The sequence below is a fragment of the Pelodiscus sinensis genome, chromosome 27 (genome assembly GCF_052426305.1).
Source record: "Pelodiscus sinensis isolate ZL-2025 chromosome 27, ASM5242630v1, whole genome shotgun sequence".
NCBI lineage: Eukaryota > Metazoa > Chordata > Testudines > Trionychidae > Pelodiscus > Pelodiscus sinensis.
The window spans coordinates 3704139-3732128 of record NC_143078.1 but is presented as its reverse complement, the minus strand read 5'-3'; the positions used below and the strand labels follow the sequence as shown (position 1 = coordinate 3732128).

The 27990-nt window shown below is 47.0% G+C and overlaps 1 protein-coding gene across 2 annotated transcripts; it reads left to right on the top strand.

The window, feature by feature from the left end:
- Positions 1 to 27914, top strand: C27H6orf132 (chromosome 27 C6orf132 homolog). 2 transcript variants are annotated; one of them, XM_014571377.4, is made up of 6 exons: positions 1 to 291; positions 8268 to 8383; positions 18800 to 18875; positions 19819 to 22987; positions 24418 to 24509; positions 24633 to 27914. In XM_014571377.4, exons 1-6 carry the CDS (start codon positions 156 to 158, stop codon positions 24641 to 24643), a joined length of 3600 nt encoding a protein of 1199 aa, XP_014426863.3. In that variant the 5' UTR covers positions 1 to 155; the 3' UTR covers positions 24644 to 27914. The 2 variants fall into 2 exon arrangements, with proteins under 2 accessions (XP_014426863.3, XP_014426862.3); XM_014571376.4 differs by having other exon boundaries at positions 24418 to 27914.
- Positions 27915 to 27990: the final 76 nt, after the last annotated feature.

Below are 27990 nucleotides of genomic sequence, written 5' to 3'. Positions count from 1 at the left end.
TCAGGTGTTTACCCTTAAAGCAGCTGAAAAGGTAGCTCCGCAGATCAGCACCTGGCGTAGCTTCAGCTGGATAGTGATAGAGCAAAGTGAAAACATGTCTTGCTAAAGGAAACATTAGAGACTTGAGCAGAGCACGGCAGGTGATTTGAACAAAGATGAAGAAGAGCCAGGGCACGTTTAGCAAACTCTTTGGGAAGAAACATGCCAACACCAACAACACTTCCCTCTATACCACAAATCCAGCCTGGGTCTTCTCTCAAGAAATCACCTCTAATGGCCAAGGTGGTCCCGGTGAGTATCTCTCTTTATTTGGGTGTTCAGGAGAAAGGCAATAAAGAAATCGGATCATCCTCTGGCCTCTCTAGCCTCCTGATTTGAATCCAAGCAGTGGCTGGCTAATCCTGGTATGGAGCAGACAACTGTGATGGACTTGTTAGGGAGCTGTAGTGTGGACAGTATGAATGCTGCTAGACAGAGCACTTTGAATCATTCAAGCAGTTTGGGAGAGCATGGGAAGTATTTGTTAGAGCTAAGCAGCTTCATAGAAGACATGTTGGAACCTGTGATCCTCAGAATGGGTGGTGATAAACTCAGTAAAGAAATGCCAAAGGCTTCTGAACAAGTTAAATAGCTAACCAATCTTGGGAAATTCTTCCCAAGAGGCATGAAGACCCTGGCTTAATATGTGGGAGATTCTCAGAGCTCTGAAGAAAGTGGTCTGTGGCTTGCTTTGTTCTAGTCTTTGCTAACCCATTTGATCTGCTCTTCCCTAGGTATTAAATGAACTTCTGGACATGTATTGGTAGCCAGTGTGCCTTGTTTTTGAGAAACTTGAAGTTTGTTTGTTGTGTGGATTTTATTTGTATCTCATTGTAGATTTCACATCCTGGAGGCTTAGGTGGGATAGTGCCAGATAAAATATTTATTAGAGCTGAAACAAAGTACTGAGAACAGAATGTGGATTTCATTTTTAGATTCCAATACAAAATTGTAAACTCAGAGGTGGACGTATTGTTTATCTAGCTCTGTAACTTTTCTTAGTGTGTTAGCTAAAGATAGAGGCTTTATGTCAGGGGTGGGGAACCTTTTTTGGGTTGGGGACCTCAGACTCACAGGAAAAACAGTTCGGGGCTGCACACAGATGAGAAGCAAAAAGGAAAAAAACCCTCACTAATGTGTGCCCTCCTACCCCCAAGAAGCAAAGACACTCCCCACATAACCCTCACACAGCAGAGCCTAGGGAGGCCCAGACTAGTAGTTTCTGTGTGCTCTAGCCATGGGGGGGCTGGAGCTTACATCCAGGGTGTGTCTAGACTACAGGGTCTTGTTTTTTTTTAAGTGGCCTTTTTTTTAAAAAAAAACTTCTCGTGTCTAGACTGCTGCCGCGTTCTTTTGCAAGTAAATCAAAAGAACACGCCAGTTTTTTCGACCGTGGAAAACTTCATTTTACAAGGACGAACGCCTTTTTTCAGAAGTGCTCTTTCGAAAAAAGGCGCTATGTAATGCAAACCGTGCTTTTTTGAAAGAGAGCATCCAGACTGCCTGGGTACTCTCACTTGAGAAAAAGCCTCTTTTGAAAGAGAGCATCCAGACTACAATCAGTACTTTCGAAGAAGCGAGCCGCTTTTTCAAAAGAATCTTTCGAAAAGGGCCTCTTTCAAAAGAGGCTTGCAGTCTAGACACAGCCCCAGACTTTACACTGGTGAAATTCAGATGAGCTGATAATAGGTACTATTTTAAGTGTGATGAGACTTTATTTGCAACTGTTCCCTTCTAATTGTCACTATAAATCCAAAGAGGGACTTGCTCATTTTTCCTGTCAATGGGTTTTGTTTTAAAGTGGCAGTGCTTTTGGTTAACTATCAAAGCAGGCCTCAGCCCTGTGCCTGTATCTTTCAAAGTCAATAGGACTAGAAGCACAAGGGACTCTGGCTCACACTCAGAGCTGTGAGTTTTGAAATACCTCTCTCATAAATAAGAGTTGCATGATCTGGCCATTAGTAGCTCTAGCACTGTAATACTTTATCTAAGGCATTCTATGTACTAAATAGAGGGTGGTGTGTGGGTTTTTTGGATTTTATTTTTCTCTCCAAGCCAGCATGTTAAGACTTCTTGGTGTATTTATCCTAGGCCTGTTGTTGCCACACTGAAGAACAGCCTAGGCACAGATTTAGTTGAAGTTTGGGTTTATAAATCGTTGTGTTCCTCCTGATCAAAGCCCTGCCTTGTATCTTTGCCCCTTTCTTAGCACATTTACTGCATAGTTTCATAGGCTACAAGGTGCTCCACTGCTTATGCTAATCCCCACCCTAGTTTTGCATCAGATATATTGCAAAGTAAACACCAGTTAAGCAACAAGAAAAGGGTGTAGGTTTTGCGTGCATCTGACTCAGAGATTCCTGAATTTAGTCCCTAGTGCCACCCCCTTCCTCAGTTATGTCTACGCTAGCTTCCAGCTACACCTACCATCCATGATGCAACCATTGTAATTACAATATTACAGATTGTGAGTAGCCTCTGTCAAGTCACATAACTGACTCTTTGAGGCAGTTCTGCCTTTGGGGAAGGGCATCTGTTCAAACCCAGGATACTTCTAAAGCAAGGCAGTGTTACATCTGCAAATGTCTCCGGAATACATTCTGTAGCCAAAGGTGCCCAAAGTACAATCCAAGGAGCAACTGCTTCCAATGGGAGTGTTAAAATACAGCTCATATGCATGTAGTTGGAGAGGAAGGTCGGGGGGAACACTGAGCCATTACAACTTTTATGGCTGGTAGTCTTTAAACAGGAAAATCCTGTTTATCTGGCAAGAAACATAAGAACGGCCAGGCTGGGTCAGACCAAAAGTCCATCTATCCCAGTGCCCTGTCTGCCAACAGTGGCCAATACTAGGTGCCCCCAGAGGGAACGGACAGAACAGAGAATCAAGTGATCCATCCCCTGTTGCCCATTCCCAGCTTCTGACAAATAGATGTCCCAGAGGGAGGGAACACAACAGGTAATCCTCATGTGATCCCTCCCCTGTTTCCCACTTCCAGAAAAACAGAGGCTAGGGACATCATTCCTGCCCATTCTGGCTAATAGCCATGGATGGACCTAACCTCCATGAATTTATTTAGCTCTTTTCCGAACCTCGTTATAGTCATATAGACTTCATGACATCCTCTGGCAAGGAGTTCCACAAGTTGACACTGCATTGTGTGAAGAAATACTTTTTTGTTTGTTTGTTTTTTAAAACTTGCTACCTATTAATTTCATTTGAGTACAAGCATTTTCCTTTCCATGGCTTTTTTTTCCTCTCTTTTCCCCCCCCCTCCCCCCCCCATCAGAAGCATTCAGGCACATTTCCTAAAGATTCTTAAAAGTCTGCAAATTCTTAATAACTTTGTTGCTCAGTTTGTGGTCTGCAATCCAGCCTCTTACTGACTTCAATTAGTGTCTTGTTTAGTTTAAGGCTCAAATAATTTTTGGAGCCCCTGGACCATTCAGTCTCTACTAAACTAATTGAACTGTTTGAGTCAAGAGCTCTGTGAAGTTGCTTTAGATTTGAGTGAGAGTCACACCTTGAACCGTTTATAAAAGGAAACCGCTGTCGCAGTCTCTTGGGCCTGAACATTGACCTGCAGGGGAAGTTCTGCTTTTAAGGACCTCGTGTGTGTGTTCCCTTCCATGGTCCTTGTTGAAGCTGGAAGCATAACACCACTGTGCGACCTGCTCTGTTAGTGCCTGGCATGTGGGTGATGTGGTATAGTGGATGGAGACACCACCATTTTTGGGAACAACTTTTCCCTCTACCCAGGGAGGGTTGTCTCCTACTCTGAGGATCAGCTTGAAGACTGCATGCCTCTAGAGCACATTAGGCTGCTCTCAGCAAGCTCTGCCAACATGGTGACGGTGCTGGACATGGTGTGAGAAATGCAATCAGCCAAGCTTGCTGAGTTTTATCTTATTAATTGGGATGGCATTTGTGGCTGACTCACTGCACCCAGGCTCGCCCATGCAGATGTTGAAACGAAGAATAACGTGGCATTCCTGCAAGCTCTCTGAACATCTAGAAGCATCCATAATCTCCTTTTTCATCCTCAGCTACCTGGGGAGGGGGGGGGTGTGTGTGTGTGTGTGTGGGTGTGTGTGTGTGTGGGTGTGTGTGTGTGAATACAAAATCCAAGCTTGGCAGAGGTGCACTGATAATAGGACTGGTCAGGAAATGATTCTTCCCCTTCTCCCCCCCCCCCCCCATTTACTAAATAAATAAAATTGACAAATCTTTGATGAAAATTAACTTTTTTCCAGATATTTCTGGTTTCAAACCCAGAATCTCCTTGCTTCTGTTTTTCTCCAAAGAGAAGTGTGTTTTGCTTTCTGCTTATATAGGCTTTGGAGGATGTTGCAATTGCATGCAAAGCACGCTCCATGACAGACACCTGAGAACACGAACAATCCTTTGGATTGCGTTTTCTTCAGCTAACCGTCTGGGGCATGTGTCAGACTGTTAGCATTGACAGATGGAACCCTAGGCAGATACAAAATTTGTATCTGCAAAAGGAGCTGTGGATATCAGCATTGCAGGAATCTGCATCCTAGATGTCAGATTCCTGCAGATATACAGTGGAGAGCCACAGATTTGCAGGACCTTCTAGCGGGAGGGAGTCTGTTGCTTCATGGTGATTGATTTGGTCATTGAGGGGGAAAACTAGGCTGTGAAGATACAACTGAGTTTTAGAGAATGGGTGTTTTTTTTCCCACCGGTTTGCAGGGCTACAAGGGCAACCAGCTAGTCCAATAATCTCAGATGCAAACTGGCTGGCAAGACAAAACACAAATAGGTGTCTCCTTTTATAGAAAGAGATTCTTGCTTGAATGAAAACCACAATGAGCTTTTCAGGCAAAAAAAAATGCAGCCCATCCCTTTCACTTGTTTGTGCAGATTACACAACCCTAATTTTCTAGCCATATAACCCACAGAAACGAAATGGGATCATTAGATGGTCCTCCCATGTGTAGGATTTGAACCTTCGATTCCTCTGTGGTGAGGTGGAATATTGGATATTTGGAAAATCTATTTCCCTAGTAGGGTGGGGAAGCACTGGGATGGGTTCCCTAGGGAGGGGGTGGAATCTCCATCCCTAGAGGTTTTTAAGTCCCAGCTTGACAAAAGCCCTAGCTGGGTTGATTTAGTTCGGGTTGTTCCTGCTTTGGGCAGAGGGCTGGACTCGATGACCTCCTGAGGTCTCTTCCAATCCCAGGATTCTAGATGTGAGCATCATGCTCCCCAACTTAAAAAGCTATTTACATAATACCCTAATGCCCTCTCTCCCATGGAAATGTATAACAATCTCATTGATTTCAATGGGAGTGGACTCGATTCCATGTTTATCTCTGTACCTATTTTATATACCTTTCCCTCCCCCTCCCCCTTTCCTTTGAAACCTGCCTGCTTTGCTTTAATTTTCTTGATAGCAAGTTATTCAGTAGCTGTCCTTCTGGCAAAGGTGGGGTTTACACCCAGTGGTGCCTTTGCCTTTTAATTCATGCTATTAATTAGCCACACAACTTCATTAAAATAAATTATGGGTTCTTTTTACCATCAGACAGCACAATTGGGAGAGAGGTGTGATCCAGTGTTAAAAGCAGAGGACTGGTTATTTGCCAGTTCTGTTCCAACACCTTCAGAGGTCACGGCCAAGTCACGTTAACTATGCCACACACATCTGTAAAATGGGGATAATGCTATTTCACTCAGAGGGTGTGTTTAGGCTTCCTTTTGTTTGTGTTATTTATCACCCATTATGTTGCTATAATATGTACTGGAAGGAAGCACTGGACCAATTCTGGATTTGATGGCAACAGCAACAAAGATTTTTTTTTTTTTTTCAGGGACTAAAGAAGCACTTTTGTTGAATATCGATATCTGGGTTTGTGTTCCACTTGTGGTGTTCGTTATTTGACTAGGTTCTCTATAGCGAACAACCAAAACATGGCCAAGGTATTTTCTCACTTTGTCCCTCCAGTGCATGATGTTTTATTTAGAAGAGAGATGTGTGGAGGTGCATTTGTACTTTGATTTGCTACAATTGCAAATTCACTGGAGACAGCCCCGTTGTAAAACTGGAGTTGGTGGGGGCAGAATTTGGCTGCATGTCTCCAAGTGCCCAACCAGAACAGGTTCAATCTAGTGCTGCATGCATTGACTAGATACTGTTGGCCAGAAATTTAACTTCGCCCCTCACCCTACCTCATCAATATCAATGTCATTGGTATGTTTATTAAACACTGTGAAGAGCATCTTTGGGTTAAACTTAAAAATCTGTGATAAGTTTCAGAATTTGTCTCAGGTGACCGGGGCTCGCGTTGTAGCACTAAAAACTTTTATGTAGCTGCTTCTACTTTGGCTATGAAGCCAAGCAAGATGGGGTGGGTTTTGAAGCTGGAACATCTGTATTGCTATTTTTAACACCATAGCACGACCCCTGCAAATCTTGTCTGCAGGCTCGGAGACACGCTTCCATGGGTTTGCTGGGTTGTCTTTTGCTTTTGTGGTTTTTTTTTTTTTTTCCTGTGTAGTAAAACATTCGAGTAAGTTACTTCTAAAACTGGCCCTAAATTGATGATGGTTCCCCCAGAAAAGTCTGATGGTTTCAGGTCTAGAAATGCCAGTTCAGTCCCTGCTCTTGACCCCACCTGGGGCATTGTGATCTCTGAACTCATCCAAAGCCCGCTCTAGGCTGCCTTTTAGAATGGCCTGGGCAGCAAAGCGAAGTGCAAGAAGGAAAGCCCTGTAGCTGCTGGCAAAACCCTGGCGTGTCCCCCTTCTTTCTGCAGGCTGTGCCCCTACAAATCCTTGTGGGGGAGAGGCTGATGGTTGCTCACCCTTTGCTTTGGTTGGTGTTCATGGCAAAGGGCTTGAGAAAAGCAGCGGCTGGTGAAGGTGGCCACACCCGGGGAGCTGGGATACTGCTGAACAACATGAAGGGCTCTCTCTGGGGCACGATTAAAAGACAGGACTCCATTGTAGAGATAGGGCAGCCTACAATACCAGCAGTAAAGGTCGCATGTTGGACACCCCCCCCCCCCTACTCATATGGATTTGCAGCTGTCAGGATGGGGGCAGGAGTGCAGGGTAATAGCTCAGGATTGAGGAGGGATTCCTTGGCAGGGTTAGAGAGAGGCTGTCAGTGGATCTCAGTCACCTCCAGAATCCATCCATCCAGCACAGAAAAAGCCAGACGCTGTCTCTCAGCTTTGCCTACAATCTGGGTGCTAAGGCCAGTCAATGATCCAGCTGTGGAACCAGCCAAGTGACTTTACATAAGCAGGGGGGAATGTCAGAGAAAGTGTCACTGCACAAGCGGCTGTTTTTTCCTAGTGGTTTCTGAATCTCCTCCCTCCCAAAGAGTAACTTGGATGCCAGCTTTATAAGTCTGCCCCTCCCTAGCCCCCATGGATGTTTAACGCTGAATAGCAGTAAAAATAACCCACTCAGACTAGACCACGCCTGTTCTGTTTATCTGTGTTCTTTAGGCTCACATGCTCTCTTCTCGCCTTTTCTTATTAAGAAATGTTTTCTTCCTACAACGAGAGCTGCAAGATAACATGCTGTGCCATGGTGTTTTACAAGTGGTGACGTGGGGCAGCTCCACTCTGTTCAATGGGCCAACTGTACAAACAACTGTGTGTTTGCAGGATCAGGGGCCTAATGACTGCATATTTATTGCAAGAGGAGCTGGTGAGAAAAATGCAAACCAAGTCTTGCAGTCAGCTTCATTCTGGCTCCTTCCTCCACGTTTAATTTGTTGATGATTTCCATTTACCTTAATTATGGTCATTCTTTAGGCGCCTTTCCCTAAGGTGCCCCAAAGCTAATCAACACTGGAAACATGGCCCCTAAGCAAGTGAGAACCTAATTCTACACTGACCAGCAGACTGACACCTCTGCTGTTAAGGAAAAGTCAGACAGAAGCTGACTTGCACCATGAAGGGATTCTAATGGACCACAGTAAGTATCAGAACCAAGGACCTTGATTTCCCCAAACACCTGAAAGCATCGACAAGCCTGTTCTCGTGGGTCAGCAAAACTGAGCTGAAGATGCCATGAGATCGGGCGAAACATCAGACTTTGGGTTTCTTACCCAAACAGATGGAATCCAACCCGTTGCCAGGCGGAGACCACCCAAGATTCACCACCCTGCTTCTTAGACAGTGGTGTTTGGTTTTGACAGCAGTGACATTTATTCCTGTCTCACAGGTTCTCTTCTCCTTATTTCTAGGTGATGTTGTGGAACTCTATTATGAGGATAATCCCCTTACTAGAGCGACTGACTCTGGAACAGCAACGCTTAAACCTCGCCCAAGAGTCCGACCGCTACTGACCTTCCTACCTCTCGTGAGTATTTTTCATGCTCCTAATTATTTTCCTGAATGTAGGGGTCTAACTGCACAGGCATTACAAAGTCAAAAGAGTTTGCTTTGCCAGACCAGCAAACGGTGTTTAGAGCCAGCTAGATGGGTGCGGTCCCTGGTCTATTTCTCATCCTCTCTGTGCAGAAAAAGTCAGATGGGAAGCAAAACCACTTTTAATGATCGGTACAGGGAGGGACTGAGATATGATCTGAGCCTATCCTTTGTCATGGGCATATGCAAACTCTGCAGGCAAGAAGGGGTGAGGTGAGGTAAGTTACATTGGTCTTGATAAACATTGGCATTTCTGGTGCAAATAGGAAGCTGAGAGCGTTGGTAGTAAAACTGGATCAGTTTGCGAGTGCAGTGTTCTGATTTGACTGGTACGCATCACACCTTCTCCTTGGCTCAGTGAGGAGATCCTCCTTAGTGAGGCGAAGTCATGAAGCAGTAGTGGGGAAAGAGAAATGGGCAGAGCTCTAAGCAGGGATGTATAAATGAGCAAAACCCCCTTGAGCTGAATGGAACAAAGGAGCAGTCAATGTCCTAATGCTGGCGTGTCCGTGGTGACGTGGGACTGACGAACTTTGCAACAAATTGGTATTTATGGGTCTGTGTGTGGATATCGGTGTCTGTCAGTCCCAAAAGCAAATTCTCCTCTGGGTGTCTGATGGGAGAACTCTCTGTAATTCATAGGGATTAAATTAGTTGGGTTCTGCAGAAATGAATTGTAAAATCCCTAGAGAATCAGACCCTTTCTGCAGATTATGTCCCTGGAGGATGGTTCTAAATGACGCCAAATAAAAATGGTCACTGCACTAATCTATCCGATGTAGGTTTTTATCTGAGTACCTTCCAGCAGTGCATTAAGCAACGTGACTACAGGTCGGTCAGGTGGTGGTGTTTTTCCTCCCGTCCTCTTTCCAGGAGGAGCAGTGAGTGGAGTGCTGCATTCTAGTAGTTGGAGGGTGAATTTTGTTGCTATTATTTAAATATACCAGTTGGTATGTGCTTATATTGGAGAAGGCAGGTCAAAGAAATACATATGGCAGTTGGAGCAGAAAGCTGTTAGTTCCTAGGAGAGTTGATTCCTGCACGCCATGCCCAGGACAGGAGGTGCACACGCAACTCCCACCCTGATGAAAAGCTTGAGTGGTGCATTTAAATCAGCCCAAATTCAGCAAATGCCACTTGAGAAGGAGATGATGCAGAGCCCCCTCCTTGCCTACTTATCACGGGCCGCATTCAGATGGTCACATTGCTTTTGGCCCTCCTCCTTCTTCAAGGTGAGCATGTAGCTCACAAAGCCGAGAGGGAAGAAAGGTCGGTTTACACGTCTGCGTCAGGTTGAATTAACCCCATGGAAATAGCTTGTGTATTTGTTTTATTTCCCCGTGGAGCAAGCGACATACCTGCTCTCAACTCTGCCACAGCTGCTTAACATCAAAGATAGGGAGGGCACCAAAAACAAAGGAGAGGCTGCTGCTGTTATGCTGGCGTCTTGGAGCTTTTCCACCATGGGCGCGGCTGAGCGCTTTTCCCTGGGAGCTCTTGTGCTGTCTGCTCTCGGTGCATCAGTTTTGCTTGTCTGCACTACTAGGCGGTTCTCACATGCCTTGACATAATCACCAGACAGGGGGCCCTTTCTACGAGCTCCTGGCTTCTCAGACAGGATTATCAGCACGTGCATAGCAACTGGACACGGGCGCTGGAGGTTTGGAGGTACAGTTATCAGGGCTAGCTAGCGGGATTCCCCGAAGAATCTCTCTACCTCCAGAATCTGAAGCGGGAGAGCTCTCCTGGCTAATTCAGAAAAACCTCTCCATTTGTACTGAACATTGAATATATTTTTCACCACATGGCGAGCCTTCCCCAGGCCCCAGTTTCATTAGGAGTATACAGTGGGGCACAACTGCCTAGGTCAGGGGTGGGTAAATACCCCTGGGAGTGGCAGTCCGCAGCCAATGGGAGCTGCTATTGCCCGTACCTGCAGATAAATAAAGTGGCAGTGGCCTACCAGGGGCTAACCATGGTGAATGACCAATGTACCATTGCCCATCCCTGGAGGTGTATTATGGAGATGGGGTGAACTATGGAGATGGGGTGTATTATGGAGATGGCTGAACTGCATGTAACATGCCAGACACTGGTCATGGCTAGAGGTTAGGCTATTGTCTTTACCAGATACTGGTCTGGTCATGCAAATCCAGTGTTCTTAGTCCTAAAGAGTGACATACAGAGAGAGAGAATGATCCAGATTCGGTTGCTCCTTGTGCATCATCCGCACAGCAGTTGACTGCATTTTAAGTCGGTTATTACCCCTGTGCATAGACTCGGTTGCACAAACGTTAGTGGGGTTGCACAGATGCTGTTCTGGAGAGTGAGACAATGGAGCTACAGAGGCGTCATTAAAGGAACAATTAGTAGACTGTGGGATTACACAGGCAGTGTTGCAGGCATAATGAGGAGGCAAAGGAGCTGCACAGGTGTCACTGAGGGCGTGGGGAGCCGCAGAGCTTTCCTTGAGGCTGACAGCACCAGAGAGAACCTTGCTTGACTGGCAGAGCTCAGCTGGAGTTTGCAGGGCTGGCTTTTAGTTACAAATTGAATCTTCAATGGAATCAAAGAGAAGGAAAAAGCAAAAGAACCATGTGCAGATAATTTTACAGAGGAGATACCTGCTTGTGGTATAGCTGGCCTTCTGCTTTTGTTTGAAATGGGCCACTAGGGGAAGAAAACCAGGCCAGAGGGAATAAATAGGTCCCTGCAGCACAGATGTCCTTTGGAATAAACATGCAGAACCAGTCTCCTCTGCTTCAGCAATGACACCTTCTCGCCCGCTCCTCAGGCTGACCTTTCTGGTGCACTGTTGGGCTACAGGATGGGAGCCCTCTGACTCCAAGCTTACATTGCCCCTCATCCTCCAGCAAATGTTGTTTGTTGCTGCCCTTTCTCCCTTCCTCCCCCATAGTGATTCCTGACTTCTCTGCGCTCTCAGATTTCCCTTCTTAATAATAAAAGGCTAACTCTAAAGAGAGAAGCCAAAGGACTGAGTCACTGAGAAGGCTAAAAAGACATACAGCCCAATTTGCCTTTGTAGGCGGTGAAAACCTGCCCTGTAAGCCCTTCAAGTAGCGTCCCTCCCTCCCTGACATGAGAGAAATGCAAGCTTTCCTGCTTATTGAATATCAGCTGCTACACTTGCCTACATTCCCCCTACGCACACACCTGGCAAAACAGGATGGAGGTACTTTCTGGCCCAAGTGTTTCTACAGCTGGGAGGCCTTGTGGGTGCACTCGGGGGGGATGGAGGTTAATGAAATTATCCTCCAAAAATGGGGGGTTTAGTGACTGACATTTTTGCAGAAGAACTTGGGTTTTTGGTATTGCGAGGGAAAATGTCTCTCTCTTTTTTTCCTGTTCTTTTCCAGTCGGAGCACTGGGGAGATTTAAAATAAGAGGGAGAGTAAGGGGTTTCCCCTCTAATGTAGAGAAAAATTGTTGCATAATTTTTAAATGAAAAATGTAGTTTAAACTTACATTTTAAGTGGGTGTTAAGTTTTTTCTTTGCATAATAACCTTGCCTTTCTTCTCCCCCATGCCCAGCTGTGACATAAAATGAACAGAGCTGAGACCCACTCTTCTTCCCCTGAGGCCTTGCTTTGACACGCCTCACAAAAGCAATTTACTAGTTTACAGCCCCCTCTTTGAACATGGCCACCTTTCTGCTTTGATTGGCTGACGTATATACAATCTTGAGTCAACATTGAAAGTGGCCTAGGGTTTGTGTACACCTTGCCCTGGACTTGTGCCCAGCTCTCGTCAATGTTTTTTGGCTTGACGGGTTTTTTTTCCTCCCCTTCTCCCCCCGCCACCCCAAGACTAACTTCCTGCCCACATAAACCTGTATGGCATTGAGCAGTGGCCTTGCTACCAGGCGCAATGTTTTCCAGGAGATACATTAATGAGAGGGCACTTGCAACTGTTGTACTCTTGGGAGCAGTGCCCCTCTTTTCAGTGTTCGGCCGCCTACGCTTTGCAGAACTGCCTCCCTTCTCAGTGCCGGTGCAAGGTGCCACCTGGAAGCAGCCCTGAGACAAAGCCCACTAGCTAACCAGCAAGCAGGAGCAGCAGTGGAATGGGAAGGGCAAGCTTTCCTGGCTGTGCCTCCCCCTGACTCAGAGAAGGCACCTTGAGGGATTAAGGGAGAGTTTATTTTCCTGGGTCCAGTCAGCCCTCAGCCTCTCTGAGATGTTCGGTGGTCTTTTGCTGTGGACGCTTGCCACTGGGCACCAAAACCAACCTCATTCCAAATGAAGGAACTTGTAGATCCTTGTGATAGGAGATTGTGTGGACAGGCAAAATCAAGTCAGGCAGGGCTCTCAATAGCATGCGGAGGGCGATAGGCTGTATCTGATTCCATCAGAGAGGTGTGTTTTCACGTGACAATGAATGCTCATTCCAAGCAAGGTGCTCCGTGCCCGGAAAACCTCCTTCCACAAACCTGAAATGCTGGTTCTCAACACATCATCCGAGAAAGTGGAAGCGCCTCACCGTGAGTCAGAGGGAGGCTGAGTCAGGCTCATCATGTGTGTAGCAAACACCATACAGTTGCTATGGCCGGCCTCGTCATGACAGGCCACTGTCTTCCTCCGCTTTTGAAAGGCAAGCTTGTGCCATTGTGGGGGCCAGTTTTGAGAGTGGCACAGAGCACCTACAACTCCAGAAGAATTCCCTGGAGGCGGCAGATGCTCAGCCAGGACCTTTATGTAGCTCATTTTTAACACCTCAAAAAAATTAGACCCCCTACAATTAGTGGACAGTTGAAAATACAGGTCATCTTGTTCGTTTCCATAGGGGCGTGTCCCCGTAATCGAACATGTGACGCATGCACCCCTCAGAATACAGGGGCAAACAAATGCTTAGAAATCACTCTGTTTCCTTGTCAACAAGCTACTATTTGCATTGCACTCAGGGCCAGCCCACAACATTTTGGCACCTGAGGCGGGGAGCTCAAATAACGCCCCCTTGCTTGGGCCAAAACTTTGAAAGGTCTCAATTCTGCCTTCTTCCTGTTCTACTCCTCTCCTAGTACTGTACATCTAGAGCAGAGAAAATACATATGCACCAGCAGCAGACACAATTTTCTACACTCTGGTCCTGGGGCGCCCCCCCACAAACGCTCACACACAGTCTGGCACCTCAGGTGGCCGCTTCAGTTCGCCTCATGGTAAGGCCAGCCCTAATTGCACTCCTGAGATTCAAAGCAATGTGTAATAGCTAAGGATTGCTGGTTTTCTATTTGTGGCCTTGGTTATATTTTCGTGACGGTACCACAGATGGCCATGCTAGCTTGTATGAAATGACTTTAGATGCCTCTTTGTTTGGCTTTTGTTGGCAAAGCTGCAGGCCTCAAGGAAATCCAACCAAAGTCATGACCAGCTGACCTCTTCAGCTGGAGAGGAGTGCTTGATGCCACTGGGAAAAGGCAAAGGGGGAGAAATCCTGAAAAGCTTCTGTTCTCCTTAGCCCTTTAACAAAAGCAAAGGTTCTTGCCCAAAAAGTTCCCTCACATTCTATTGTACATCCAGGAACCCCAGACCATAAGAAGTCTATGGAGCCTTGAATTCTACCATTGACACAGGTTGATACCCAAAGGCCTTAAAAGCAGCCAATCAGTTCACCACTATTAATGTGCCTGGCCAACTACATAATGACACGTTTTGGGGGCTGGTCTCCTGATTGTGGTGTGATCAGTTTAGGCACTGAAGGCTGTGGCTGGGATTTAAGCTGGTCTACATGTCCCCCGAGACTGATGCTCTGGAGATCAGTCTTCCAGGGTCTGATTTAGCGGGTCTGTTACCCCTGTGAACCTCACAACTCCATGGGGTCATGAGGAGTAAGGGAGGTTCATGAGAGTTTCTCCCATCAACCTCTCACAGCGGGGACACCATAGAAATTTGACTTAAGGTACACTGATTCCAGCTATGCTAGTCTCATAGCTGGAGTTGCATATCTTAGGTTGATTTTTTTTTTTCTCTTTTTCCATGTAATGTAGAGCTGGCCTAAGTAATGCACGCAGTGAGGGAGCATTAGCATGTTCCATTTTGTCAAGAATCAGAAGGAAATGCCGGGTGAGAGTGGGGGTAGGGAAGTTATTTGTCCTGTTCATTTATAGTCTCTTCTGTCTGGGAGGTCCTTGGGTTTCTGTGCAGGAGACTGGACTTGGTGATGTGTTGAGGTTCCTTCCAGTTTTGTGATTCTGATTGCTACTTCGCCTTGGTGATCCAAACACAGACTAAAGGGAGTGCGTTAACAGCGTCTTCCTCTCCTCCCTCCTATCTGTGCCGAATGTCATCTCTGAGGAATATGAACTTCCACCCTGGAGTGAGCGAGCTTAATAGCACTCTAGTGAGTTGGGCAACACTATAGACTTCAGCGGCCCTCCCTTCCTGGCAGAATTCATATAAATGGGAATGAATGCAGGCCAGGGCAGCTCTTGCAAAAACACCCCTTCCTTGATCAATAGTAGCAATTCTCCCAGTGGGTGGGGCTGAGAATCCGAAGCATTCAAGTGGCTGAAGGGGTGTGTGAAACCGCAGGGTCGATGGTCACATTTCAACCTACAGCCAGCAATGTTCTGGATCTGGGTACAGTCCAGGAAGGCAGGTATTTTTAGTAACATACATGCATGATGTAATTATCAGGCGGTACTGAGAACACAGCCTGAACCATTGCAATGTTTCCTTTGACTGCAGTAGGGTGTGTGGTTCTTAGAACAATATTTGGGTGACCTTAGAGTGCGGCCATGCACGCTTGCTGGTGGTCACTTGGGCAATCTTCCAAAGCCAAACCCCGCCGCCCTGGGTTGAAGCTCCAAGCCTAGGGGTTGAACCCCAAAGCCCACGGAGCACACAGGCTGATCCCCCCCCCCCCCCCCGTGTCTGCAGAGGCACTGGCTGGCGACCCCAGGAGGCTGCATGGGTAGGGTACTGATTCCCTGCATGCCAGCAAATACCAAGACTGCTAGGAGCAACAGCTGGGTGCAAGAGAGAGGGGGTGCTGCTTTGCCACCCGCCATCTCAGCCCAGGAGGCTGTTTGTAGCAGCAGTAAAATCCCCATAGCCTGAGAAACACAAGCCCTCATGCTGCAGGACGCAAGCCAACCTCTAACAATTAGAGGTCTGGGGGAAGCTTTCCCTATGGGCAGGTTATTCCATAACTGCCTACCATGAGGTTCTTGCCCCATTCTCTGAAGCAGCTGGTGCTGCCTGCCATCAGAGACAGGAGGCTGGCTCTGTGTGCCGCTACTCAGCAAATACCTGGATCCTAAACTATCCCACCCTGGTTTCTTGTTCCCACCCCGCGCCTGCAGTTTTATGGTGCAGTTTATGTGTGTGTGTGAGCTAAGATGGGCCCAAGGCCCCAACAGGCCAAAGGTCCCTACAGCAATCGCTTGCTAAAGCAACAGGATTGCCAATAGGAAGGCAAAGGGCATTGGCTGCATCATTACCTGGGGTGGGGGTGGGGTGTGTGTGTGTGTGTGTGTGTGTGTGTGTGTGTGTGACTGCAATGGTGGAAACTCATCGGGCAGCGTTCTCTCTGCACAAAGGACTGTTGCGAGCTGGTGTACAGAGCTACCGAGAAGGAGCCACTGGCAGTGCACATCCTCCTCGTTTTATGGGCCCTACAAAGCCAGGGATGGGGCTGTCTATTCCTGGGCTCTAGTTGCTGGCTCTCTGTGAGCAAGGTGTGTGTCTATAGATAAAGAGCACTCCTGTAACAGGGTCTGTCTGACTGCTGTAAAATCCTCCCTACAGTGCTGTAGAATAACCCCATTCAGCCTTGTCCAGCACTGTTCTGAGTTGGTAGCTCTTGCCGCAGGGCATAAACGACAGGCATGATGCCTGGCAAGGATGCACCGAGCCTGTGAAAGGTCTATAATGAAGTCTCGAGAGGGTACAGCTGGGTCTCAACACTGCTGAGTAAAGCGTCAGTCTCGTAGGAATTACTGTATTCCAGTCCGGGCAGGGCTTGGGCTGTAATTTTGCCGCATTACTGTCTGCTTGGTGCGCAGCAGAAACATTGAAGGCTTTTGCAGAGTGATTGTCCCAGTGAGTCACGGAGGGGCAGGTTGGGCTGTCTGTGTTTGGGAGGCATCGGAAGCCCTCGCTCAGCGTTTCAGCAAGATGAAAGTGCCCTGAATGAGGCGGCCTCTCAGAAAAATGGCATGACCTGAAACTGAGCAAAACTTGTGCTCCCCCAAATGACTTGCTGAGCTTCAGTCTTGTGAAACTAAGATCCAGGTGCCTGGGCCAGCTCCCATTTTGCTGTTGTACCAAAATGCTTCCAAACTTGCAAAAATAGGGGCCACTCAGCAACTTCAGCTGGGCTTCCTGTTGAGTCCTCTGTGCTATGCAGGTGTTAGACACACAATTCTCTGTTCCTCCCACACTCCTATATGCTCACACCTTCACCCAGTTCCTAGCGCTCATGGAGTAACCTTGTTAATTTAAATACCCACCCGTAGCCAATTCAGGGTGTAATCCTGTGAGTTTGCAGGTCCTTTTAGCAGTGGAAGAGCCTTACTCTCTATTAACAATTATCAGACAAGCACAATAAACATGCTAAGCACACAGTGCCTTGCTCACCAATCCTGATCAAAGCAGGTGAACGTCTCCTGTTGGCCAGGCAAGGTCAGTCTCCTCTGCATTCTAGCTGCTGCACGTCACAGTCATCAGAGGATTCTTGGCAGCTCTAGTTTTCGGCTGTGTTTTGGAGGCGAGTTCCTCTTCCAGGTCTTTCCTTCTTTCTGTTCCTCCTTTTCCTTTCTTGCTGGTCATCTTGGACCTCCATTTATATAGTGAAACTCGAGTCCTGATTAGCTAGACCTTAACCGATTATTTTACTAATATTGTACTAACCAATCCTAACATACTGTAATAGAATTTTCTCACCAACTGTACCCCACCACCTTAGTTCATTTACATCGAGAAAAAATTAATTACACCACAGACAGCAAAAATTAAAAATGACGGAGATCATACAAACAATAGGAGAGCGGGGACCATAGTAACTGATTAAAGATTTCACAACCCTAACTTGAGATGCAGAAATGAGTGGCAGATATCCACACTGACATCCGTGGATATAAAGTGGGTCTCTGTAGATTTGCAGGGCTCTATAGATAGTAGTTTCTTGCAAGACAAGATGTTCTTAAGTTTTCTTTAACCATCTTGAGATCTGATTGTTTATCTAGTGGCATTGGGTGCCATTGGGACACCTTCTTAACAGCCTGGCATGATATTGTTGTAATGCAACTGAGATGGACTGTGAGTCTGATTGCCTGCCTTTCTACTAATAGCTGCTGCTCTTTCAGTCTGACTGTAGCCTAAAGGTTACACCTTCATCCTTCCAATATGGCTGATTGTGTCCATACACCGGGAGAGGAATACAAACCCATGAGGGAAGGGTACTGCCAATGGCACTTAATTTGTTAGGCTCTGCTGACCTCAACAGCGGCTGGAATTCATGCCATTTCTTCCATGAATGTGTGCTGTGTGCGAACTTCAGTGAACAGCTATCAATTCTTGGTGGAGACCCAAGTCCAGTGGCAGCCTGCCAATATAGGCAAACTAGGCGGTCGCCTAGGGCACCAAGATAAATGGCCATTGAGGGCTTTGGAGGTGGGGGCGCCAATCGCGTGCCGATTGCGCATTTCACGTAGGGTGCCAGTTGCCGGCAGCACATCTAGGGCCACTCCTGCCCAAATCCTTGTATCCTCAGGACCAGTGTCGCATGAGCAGCCTATCTTCACCCCCACCTATTCTGGAGAGCTGGAATAAGGCAACCTGGAGTGCTAGTTACAATCCCAATAGGTGCAGTTCCCAAGTGCCAGGGTGATTGCTCTCTGGCAATAATGGATGTTCCTTTGCTTGCAAGAAACTGTCCACACATGCAGACAAACATGACTGCTTTGGTTACTAGGGTTGCCAGGTGTCTGGTTTTGAACCGGAGAGTCCAGTATTTAAGCTTTCTGCTTGGGAAACAAACTGAGAAAAGAGAAATGTCTGGTATTTTCTAAATCAGATGTCATACAGATTGTGATGTAATGTCAAGCGTGTCCGGTATTTTTGTTGAAATCATCTGGCAACCCTATGTTACAGGCATGTTATTAGCAACCAGCAGGGCTAGGAAAATATAGGAATGAAAGCTGAGAATGGGACGATACAACATGGGTAAACTCATGCTCGGCTCTTTATACCTGTAATATTTTAGGTATTAATTACTGTGGTTGGTGGTGGTGGTTGTTGTTGTTATGGCAATTGTGGGAGCACCTTGGAGGCCCAGTCATGTTAGGTGCTGTGGAAACTGTTATGCGTTTTCTTACGCTCCATTTCAGAATGCCCAAGACACCCATGGAGTGGCAGTGCCAACCCCATCTGTGCCAGACGGCTTTGAAGAAAAAGCAACTCTAGGTAAGGTGTCCTCTCTGTGGAGGCATTCAAGCCCTTAAAATGACTGTAATGCACAGATCTGCTTTTGCTACCATCACTTTTCCTTAATCATGTAATTTGTTTGGCTGAAGATGATGTTCTGAGGGGTCAGGATTTGGCGGCCTGTGTGTTCATGCCAACTGAGCAAACTTTCAGGCAGGCTGACTTAAGGAGGATTCCAAGTGTCCTTAGGGAAGCGACTGAAATCCAGTTACCAGATGCTGTCATACGATGGAGCCAACACCGGCAAAGCATGTTGACCTAGTTTCTTCTGTGATGAGACCATGGCAACTATCAAAAGTTGTGTTGGTTTTTTTTTGTTTTTTGGGTTTTTTTAATATATAAAGTAATTCCACTGACACAGAAATTTGGTTTCTTAATTTGTTCCCTTATTCAGCGGCAAGCTCCTAACTGAATTTTGTCTTGATAGTAGATCGTGATTATGATCATTAAGAACCCAGGAGACGGAATATACTTTTCTGCCAAGTATTACATAAGATCTTATGAGACCTGCAACCACCTAACTCTAGTCGTTTCCTTTGTGGTCCCCGTTTATCTGGCTTGATCAATTTACATAAAAATCCGTGCATCAGAAAAGACCAAGAGCTACACCAGTGCAGGATCCAATAAAAAAAATAAGTTGGTATCAGTGGCTAGCTTAAAACTCATGATTCCCAATCACAATTCCATAAGTTATAGAAGCATTTGATAGAAGTGTATTTAAAAATAATTCCTCCCTAATTTTCATAACCAAAGGAGCACAAAATACATCGCAGCAGTTGAACGGTTGCTGATTAAATTATTCGTAATAACGTTGTTGGAAATGAATTGTTTCTGGCTAGGTGTGAGAACATTTCTGGAGATGGTCTCTGAATAGGTCTTACCCATGTACAATGTGTTTTAACACCAGTGCTCTTCTCCATAGGCCTTGGGTCGCAAATCAATGGAAACTACAGAATGTACAGTTCAGTTGGAGACCTGCGCTCAAAGTTTTTCAAAAGCGAATATCTGGATGATGATATTCCTCCACCGCCTGCAATGGCCCCACCCCCACCTCCACCCTCCATGGCACCCCCACCTCCACCCACGGAAATACCACTGCCTCCACCATGCATGGCACCACTACCGCCATCACCGCTACCTCCAACAGCAGCATCTCCGCAATCCATGGCTCTACCTGTGCATTCGTCGTCCACGTTATCCTCTCCCAGCCGGCTGTCCCCTCCAGATTTTGTTCCTCCAGCCCCTCCACTCACATTTGTAGTACCTCCGGCACCTCCCATGCCACCTCCGGCACCTCCCCTGCTGCCTCCAGCGCCTCCCATGCCACCTCCTGCACCTCCCCTGCTGCCTCCGGCTCCTCCCTTACCACCTCCGGCATCTCCCCTGCTGCCTCCGGCTCCTCCCTTACCACCTCCGGCACCTCCTCTGTCTCCTTCTCCCATCTCAAATGTCATCTCCAAATGGAGATCAGAAATAGTCCTGAACACAAGGCAGACAGACGCCCGGGGAAACGCCAGCACTGCCTCTTTGTATATCACCACTCCACCAGCCTCTAACCAGAAGGAAGAGTCGCTGACCAAGTCTACTCCAGAACCTCACCTAACTTTCCCCAGATCCGTTAAAATACCTCCCGCTACCCCTGTCAGAAGTTCATCCATTGCCATGGAAGAAAAAGATTCCTGCGAGGACAACGGACCAATTTCCAGACAGCCTCACAGCCGCCCTCCCCTTCCACCAAGTTTTACCATACGACCAGCAGCAAAGGCACACTTAGCTGAAGAAGCGGAGCAGAAATCTACCTTGGACAGGCAGATGGTAACACAACCCATGAGACAAATCACAGAACCCACGAGTCCAAAACCAGAGTCTGAAAAGGATGTGGGTCCAAAATGTGAGCCTCCTGCTGCAGAGGAGAAATTCGCTGTGCCCTCCCCAGACTACTCCTCGTCTGATGATGACTGGAAAGAGCCCAGTAATCTAAACAAGCTGAAGCAAGAACTGTCAGCCCTGCTGTCCTCCTCTTCAAAAAGGGAGGAGAGACAGGTGGATAAACCTGTAACTCCCAAACCTACACACAGTATTACCGATCATGCTAGCAATGACCAGATCAGCGCTGCTGGGTCGAAACCTAAACCTACCTGGAAAGTGCCACAGTTTCCAGTAGGAGGGGAGAGTGATAAGACAGACAAGGTACCTACTAATTCACTCTCTGCTAAAGAGAACTCCGCAGGCACAGTCTTCTCTGCTCCAGACAATAAACCCCCCAACATGCAAGCAAACAGTGTTATGAAATTCAGGAACGAGCTGGAAGCCCTACTCTCCCCAGGAAAGGAAAGTAAACCACCCACCGGACTTACAAATCACAGGCACAGTCCAGGCACAAACAAAGTTGCACTGAATTTTGGGAGCAGCCAGACAAATTCCGGGGACTCCACGTTGCCAACACCTATAGCCAATCCGCTCCCACCCCCAGCAGCCTCCGTGGAAGTTGAGAAGTCGCAGGAGGCACGTAAAACTCCCAGTGCCCTCACTAGTAATAAGACGTTTGAAAACTTAAAGCCTGTTCCCGGATACCGGCAGCCTGGCCATGTGCAGAAATCTCCAGACCTGCCTCAGAAACCAAAGGACCAACTCTCTGTTCCAGCCTCTACTTCACCCTCCTCCGTAGAGCCTGCCTCTCCACAACCAGCCTCTGGGCCACAGACAGACTTTTCTCTCATCCAATACAAAACTCATCGGACCAAGACCAGATCCACAGACAGTCTCACCTCTCAGACCCCCTCTCAAACTGTGGAGGAGGGGCCAGCGAGTGCCAACAAACATGAGTCAGAAAGAGGCACTATCTTGGGCTCTTCTGAGAAGCCTCAGGTGCCAACAGAGCCAGCCTCTGCCTCCACGAATGCAGGCCAGGAGGAGGATATCCTGATCCACCCGGTCACAGGAGAAAAGGTGGAAAAAGGCTCTCCAATGGCTCTTCTCCTGGCTGCGAAACAGCGGGCCCAAAGAAGCAGGCCAACTGCCTCCCGCCAGAACAGCTACTTATCCAAAAAGCTCTCCGACAAACGGGGCAGCAGTAGCCAGTCAGAATCTGGCTCGACCAACTTCTTCTACCGTGAGTCGAAGCCTTACTCCTTCGTGGTGGTGCCAAAGACCCCACAGAAGGATCCCCCCAGCCTATCAGAGGGAAAGCCGCATGATGGGATGGTCACAGCGGAAGGCAAGCCACTGGGCTTCTCGGAACCAGAGCAGAGGAGCTACAGACCACTGGACTTCTCCAGCACGTCTGAGCAGTCCCGGAGCGCACACAAAATTAGCACTGCAGAGTCCCCGAGCCTTGCCAAGCCGGAGAGGTTTGGCACTTCCAGTTTAGTTCAAGGCCTCCGAGAGTCCAGTTACTCGAGGCTGCAAGACCTGTGCCCCAAACCTGAGCACCCCCTGTACCCGCTCTCTTCACCTCCTAGCTCCTTGCCCAAGGAGAAGGAAGAGACTGGAGATAATTTGGATTACGAGATCATTCCCCCGCCACCAGAGTTCAGCAATGACGCCGATGGGGTCAAGGATGCTGATTCAACCGTGGCAGAGAGCCGTGGCCTCCCGGAGGGCAGCCAACCCTGGGAAAAGCAGCAGAACATCCGACCTCCAAGCTACGGCTATGGCAACAGTTACGCCCTGCCCCCCAAAACGCCCCCAGACGGCAGCACGAGGAATAGTGGCTTCCGTCAACATTACCCAGGGGGCAGGCCCTCCGTTGGCTTTCCAGTCTCCAGCCCAGGCAGCCGCCCGCTGATCAAGAAGCGCCTCTATGTGTCTGAACCCGATAGTTCCTACACAAGAACGTCCACATCCTCCCGGAACGTTGGCACCCCCGGGACCTACAGCCAAAACGTGGCGGGGTACGGCTCCCAGGCTGCGGAGGGGATGCGCCGGGTTGGCTCCACCCACAGAAATGGCCCCAGCAGCACGCAGGGCAGGCGGATGTCACTGGAACCCCCCGGGAACACTCTGCCCTATGCCAACACCGTGAACAATGCCAAATATCAAGGGCAGAATGGGGACTCATCTGCAGCCAGCGCAGCGGTGACAACCAGCAGGTAGGTTCCCCTTGCTGCGAGGACCGGTGAGCTGATGCTGTCACCACTAATCAGAACCCCTTGGTGGGAAAAGTGTTTGATTTGAATCTTGAGGTCTGATCCTGAATGCTGTGCACTTGTGCGGCCCCTCAAGAGAGATTCCAGTGCATGCCCAGCTGATTAGCTGAACGCCCACAGCTAGGTTTGTGTATCTCCTGGTGGTGCATATTCCTCAGTACACAATTTATTCCACACACAGATGGGAAAGATTAGAGAGAACATTGGTCTGAACCAATGCTTCTCATTCTGGATCAGATGAAGGAAGAGGCTTTTTCCCAGTCCTGTCCATGGTGAGCTGATCACTTTTGAGAACATCTTTGGTGCTCTCTAACCCCGACCTGATTCCTCAGGCCTAGGCCGGACTTTCAGTTGGTTTTCCCTCAGACCCACGCATCGACTGGTTCCACACCCAGCTTCCTCAGCCCCCCTCAAACTGTAAATTGTTCGGGGGGTGTGAGGGTTTGCCTAGGAGGGAAATATCTCCAAAGTCAAGCATTGGAAAATCCGGATGGGCAGGGAACAGGACCACATCTTTCTCCACGTTTGCGCCATGCCTAATAGTAACAGGGTCTTAATTTTGATTTGGGGTATTGTGGGGGAGGGGAAACTACAGCATTATAGATACAAGCCAAAAAAAGCACTGGGGAAAAGTGGTGTCCTAGCTTCTTCCCAGAATCCGGAGGCCCTTCTGCTGGCCCAGCTGGGAGAGGAGTCCCCTTCTTCCCAAGGAGCATGCTCCTTAATCCGGAGCCTGTTCTGAAGCCGATTTAAAAGGGAGCAAGGGGATTCCAATGCCTTGGGATAGCTGTAGGGTACACCTGGTCCTACCCACCTCACACAACAGAACGGTGCCTGTTTAAAACAGTTCACTTGATAGTACAGGCGGTGCAGATGCAGTGGTGATTCAGGGATGTGAACAGGGAACTGGTAACTGAGTAACCGGTTGATGCTTACCAGGTACTGGCTAACTGGTATCCAGGAGTTGCCCAGGGCCTGCTGTGGGAGAAGAGCTGCTCCAGGCCCCCAGGTGTTGGGAGCCAGCCATCTGCGCACAGGGCTACCAGCCAACTGGGTGGGGGGGGGGGGGGGGGGGGACAGGAAGCTGGCAGCAGGTTTAACCAGTTAACGGATTCACTGGGATTTTACATTCCTAGGATGGTTCTGGCTGAAGCTGCCTCTAGCCAGTCTGTCCCTGCTAGCCAGTCTCAAATGCTATGGCGACAAGAGGCCCTAGAGAGACCTACAGCTTGTTCTCCCTGGCTGCAAGGCTGAAACAGAGCTACAGGAACTCCAGGCCACTCGCCTCCCTCCATCTTTGAGGCCTCACTGCTTTTGTTTTTATACACGGTTCCCATGGCGTTGGATGACTTCCTCTGTGTTTCCTCCCTCAGGCCTGTCCCGGGCAACTCACTGCACAGCGCTCCTGTGAACACCTTCACTGTCAGGCCTGGGGCCCGCCAGCCCATCTCCTACACGTACCAAGGTAGCCATCGATAAGTGGGTTCAGAAGGCTGCTTTGCCTGCTGCTTCCAGTTCTATTAACCTCCCTGCCCCCCCTCCGCCCCGCCGCTTCCCTCCCAGCCTGATCAAACTTGGTGTGATGCAGGATGGACTTGACCTGTCATGAAAGACAAGGCTCATCCAGGAGTAGGCAAAAGGATCTGCCGTGGCACCCAGAGTATCCTGTAAGTGCACTGCATGTAAAATATTGGGGGTGAGGCTGGGACTAAAACCCTTCTCAAAAAACTGATATGGAGAATAGTTACTGGAAAGGACCAGTTGTTGTCTTGGGAGTCACACCCTATTCCCCCTGCACAGGAGCATTGAGAATGCTCTAGCCTTGTCAGGGATTTTAAATTGTAAAAGAACGTGACCTGAATGCTGTTTCAATCCATGTGATCTAAAACTACTTTTTTTTTTTTCTTTTCTTCCCACTACTTGTGTTTGGGAGGGGCGCTCCCCTGGGAACCTGCATGATGCAGAGAAGGTGAATAGAAGCAAATATGCTAAAAACGGGATAGGGAGTTTGATCATAACAGAGGTATGTGCTGAGCAGAGGATGGACGGTCTGGAACACGGAAACTTTAATCCTAGCTCTGCTACAGACCCCCTCGCTAGCCTTGCGCAAGTCACTTAGCTGCACGTTTTCAAAAATGGCTTTTGATTTTTGAGGCCAGGCTTAACACCTCCTATCCGTGGGAGCTGCAGGTGGGTGCTTCAGCATTTCTGGAAAAAATCACCTTTGCACATTCTCAGGGAGCAGGGAGGTGTGCAAGTTTAGAAGCCACAATTGAGAACTGGGGCCTTGTCTTGATTTGGTCCAATAGTAAATGGTGCTAATGTTACATACCCCCTGCCTCAGCAGTGCTGAGCAGATTAACTGGTTATGGTTTGTAAAATGCTTTGGAGATTGACACTCAGTAAGTGATAATTATCCTTAAATTCTGTCTCTACGACTGGACTTCACTGTATATAGACTTTTACAGATCTTTTGCCCCTCAGAAGAATGCCCATTTAAACCCCATTCCAAACAGTTAAGCTACTGGTTTCCTATAAATGTATATTTTGGTTTTCATTTTAACCTACTTTGGGAGTCAGCTAATTTTTAATGTAGTCCTTAAAACAGCGGACGTGTGGTCTTTAATGTACCAGTCGTAAATATTAATGGTTTATAGTATCTGTTTTTAGTGGTTTCTATATAGTATGGATGCCATCTTCTCAGCGGGCAAGCATGCTGCACTGTGCCTGCTTTCTTCCAGTTCAAATACCTGTCTGAACTGCAGTCAAAAGAAGATTATCCAAATGAGATGGGAGCCATGAAAGTAACTTGAGCTAAATGGAGACTTGAGCTGCTCTCTCTCTCTGCCTATATGTGCATGTAGGGGGATATAATTTCATTTTAGATAACCAAACTTTGGTTAACTCATTCAGTTGGTAGAAAATATATAAATGAAACAAATCTTCTATGCATCAAAATGTAAAATAAATGTAAAAACTTGTAGAGCATATTTTCCAGATATGGACATCAAACAAAAAGCACTTTGAGACATTAGTCAATTTTTGTTTAGAGCACTTTCTTCACTACCATGCAATACCTTCCTAGTTCACTGAAGCTTTCTCATGTAGTGTGTATGTAAAAGGTTATTTTTGCTACTGGACTTTCAATATTAAGAGGAAAAACTTTAGCTTGCACTGCAACTTTCAAAACAAAATTTTGTATGAATATTATTCTTGTAAATTGATGTGTGTATGTTTATTTGTAATTCATTATACCAATTGCCTGGCTTCTGGCCTTACTCTAGAGTGGCCCCATATATTGGACATACATTTAAGTATTCAGGACTCTTACTTTGCTACAATGAATTTTTAAGAACACGTGCAAGTTTAACATTGTACCTAGCACTTAATGGGATTACGTGTGAGAATAAAGCAAGATACTTCATACTGTCTTACAGAATTAGGGCCTGAATTTAGACTATTAAATATAGTTCCCATGTTAACATACAGATGAATTTCAAGGGCCTTTTTTAATTTAAAACTGTTTTTCCCCAACCTTTTGTTTCACACAGGCATAATTTTGATTCGGAATATAACTTGTTGCAAACTAATATTTTGGCATTGACACCTGACAACCTAGAATTGTGAATGTCAGCTTTCCTATCAAAACTAATCAAAAGTAAATTTGGGAAATTGAGGCTTTGCTCAAATCTATTTTCACCAAGGAACGGTCCTGGGTTGTTTTAGTGGATTTATTTTTGTTTTGCACAAAATCTTTATAAAATTAGCCTGGCTTCTATGAAAAGGGTCTGAAACAGGCTTTTTTTTCTTCCCAAATTTGAATTTTGTTTGCTTTTATTTCAGAGTCCCACTACATCCACCAATCTGTATTGCTCTTTTACTTCCCTCAAAAATCTTGTTAAAGTTAAGTACTCGCATTGTTCATATTGTTAAAGGAAAAATGACTTTCCTTTTAATTGAATATGGGTACCCATCCTTGCAAATAGATGTAATAGTTACAAAAACAGTGTGGCTACAGGCCTTCCAGTATGACTGTTGAAAAAAGCTCTTATCCTTACACTGGGAGAGGAACAGAAACCCACGAGGGATGGAGGGAAGGGTATTGTCAACAGCACTCAATAGTTACAAGAACAATAAAGTGGTGGTGGATTCTGTGTTCATGGATAGTATGAATTACAGCTAAAGCATGCTCTCCTTCCTGAATGCCTGCTCTGGCCATGTCTGTGCCCACTGACTTCAAGAGGAAAACGCTGTGGCCTACAAGGAGAGTCTTAGTTTGTTCAGACTAGGTCCCAGTGGACAGCTGTCTATGTTGCAAAAAAGTCAGCATGAGTTATTGGCAACCCAAGCAGAGGGGCCAAAACCCAATGGGCAATGAAGAGAGACTTTTAGGGGAAAAGACTTGGCCGCCTCCAGATCAGGGTGTAAGCACTTTAAGACAGAATGTGCAGCTTACACGGTGTAGTAGATCTAGACAGGACTCTCTCTTCCCGGGCTCTAAACTGGCCGTTTTCAGCAGCTCTTAATTCAGCAGTGGGGTGTTCACTTTTTGCTTTTTTTAATATACAAACTACTCAGATGAATTATTAATTGTTTTATTTGGTCAACTGTTTTATCACTGCAGCAAGGTTGCTTCCAAAATGAATTAAATGGACTGTAGTCTGTATTATGCTGAAGTTTAAAACCTAATATTTTTAAACTACTTGCTTTATCAATGAAACCTTGGTCATTCATTCATCACAACTGCAGTTGTTTCTAGCAAATGACTATTTTACACATAAGCTACACTAGCAGTAGTATAACTGAAATTTTTACTTGTAAAATGTATACCAAGCTTTTATTTATACACTGTATTAAAATGTCACACCCACTCTGCCTCTCTCATTTAAATGTTTCACTTTTATATTTAGCTTGAAAGGGGTGGATTATGGCTGGTTGTTTAACTC

What these genes read in the sequence shown, in the direction of transcription:
- C27H6orf132 (XM_014571376.4), top strand. Translation starts at nt 156, where the DNA reads ATGAAGAAGAGCCAGGGCACGTTTAGCAAACTCTTTGGGAAGAAACAT. An exon ending in TAATGGCCAAGGTGGTCCCG is followed by an intron (nt 292 to 8,267) that starts GTGAGTATCTCT and finishes CCTTATTTCTAG; the next exon opens with GTGATGTTGTGGAACTCTAT. An exon ending in GCAGCGGTGACAACCAGCAG is followed by an intron (nt 22,988 to 24,417) that starts GTAGGTTCCCCT and finishes TTCCTCCCTCAG; the next exon opens with GCCTGTCCCGGGCAACTCAC.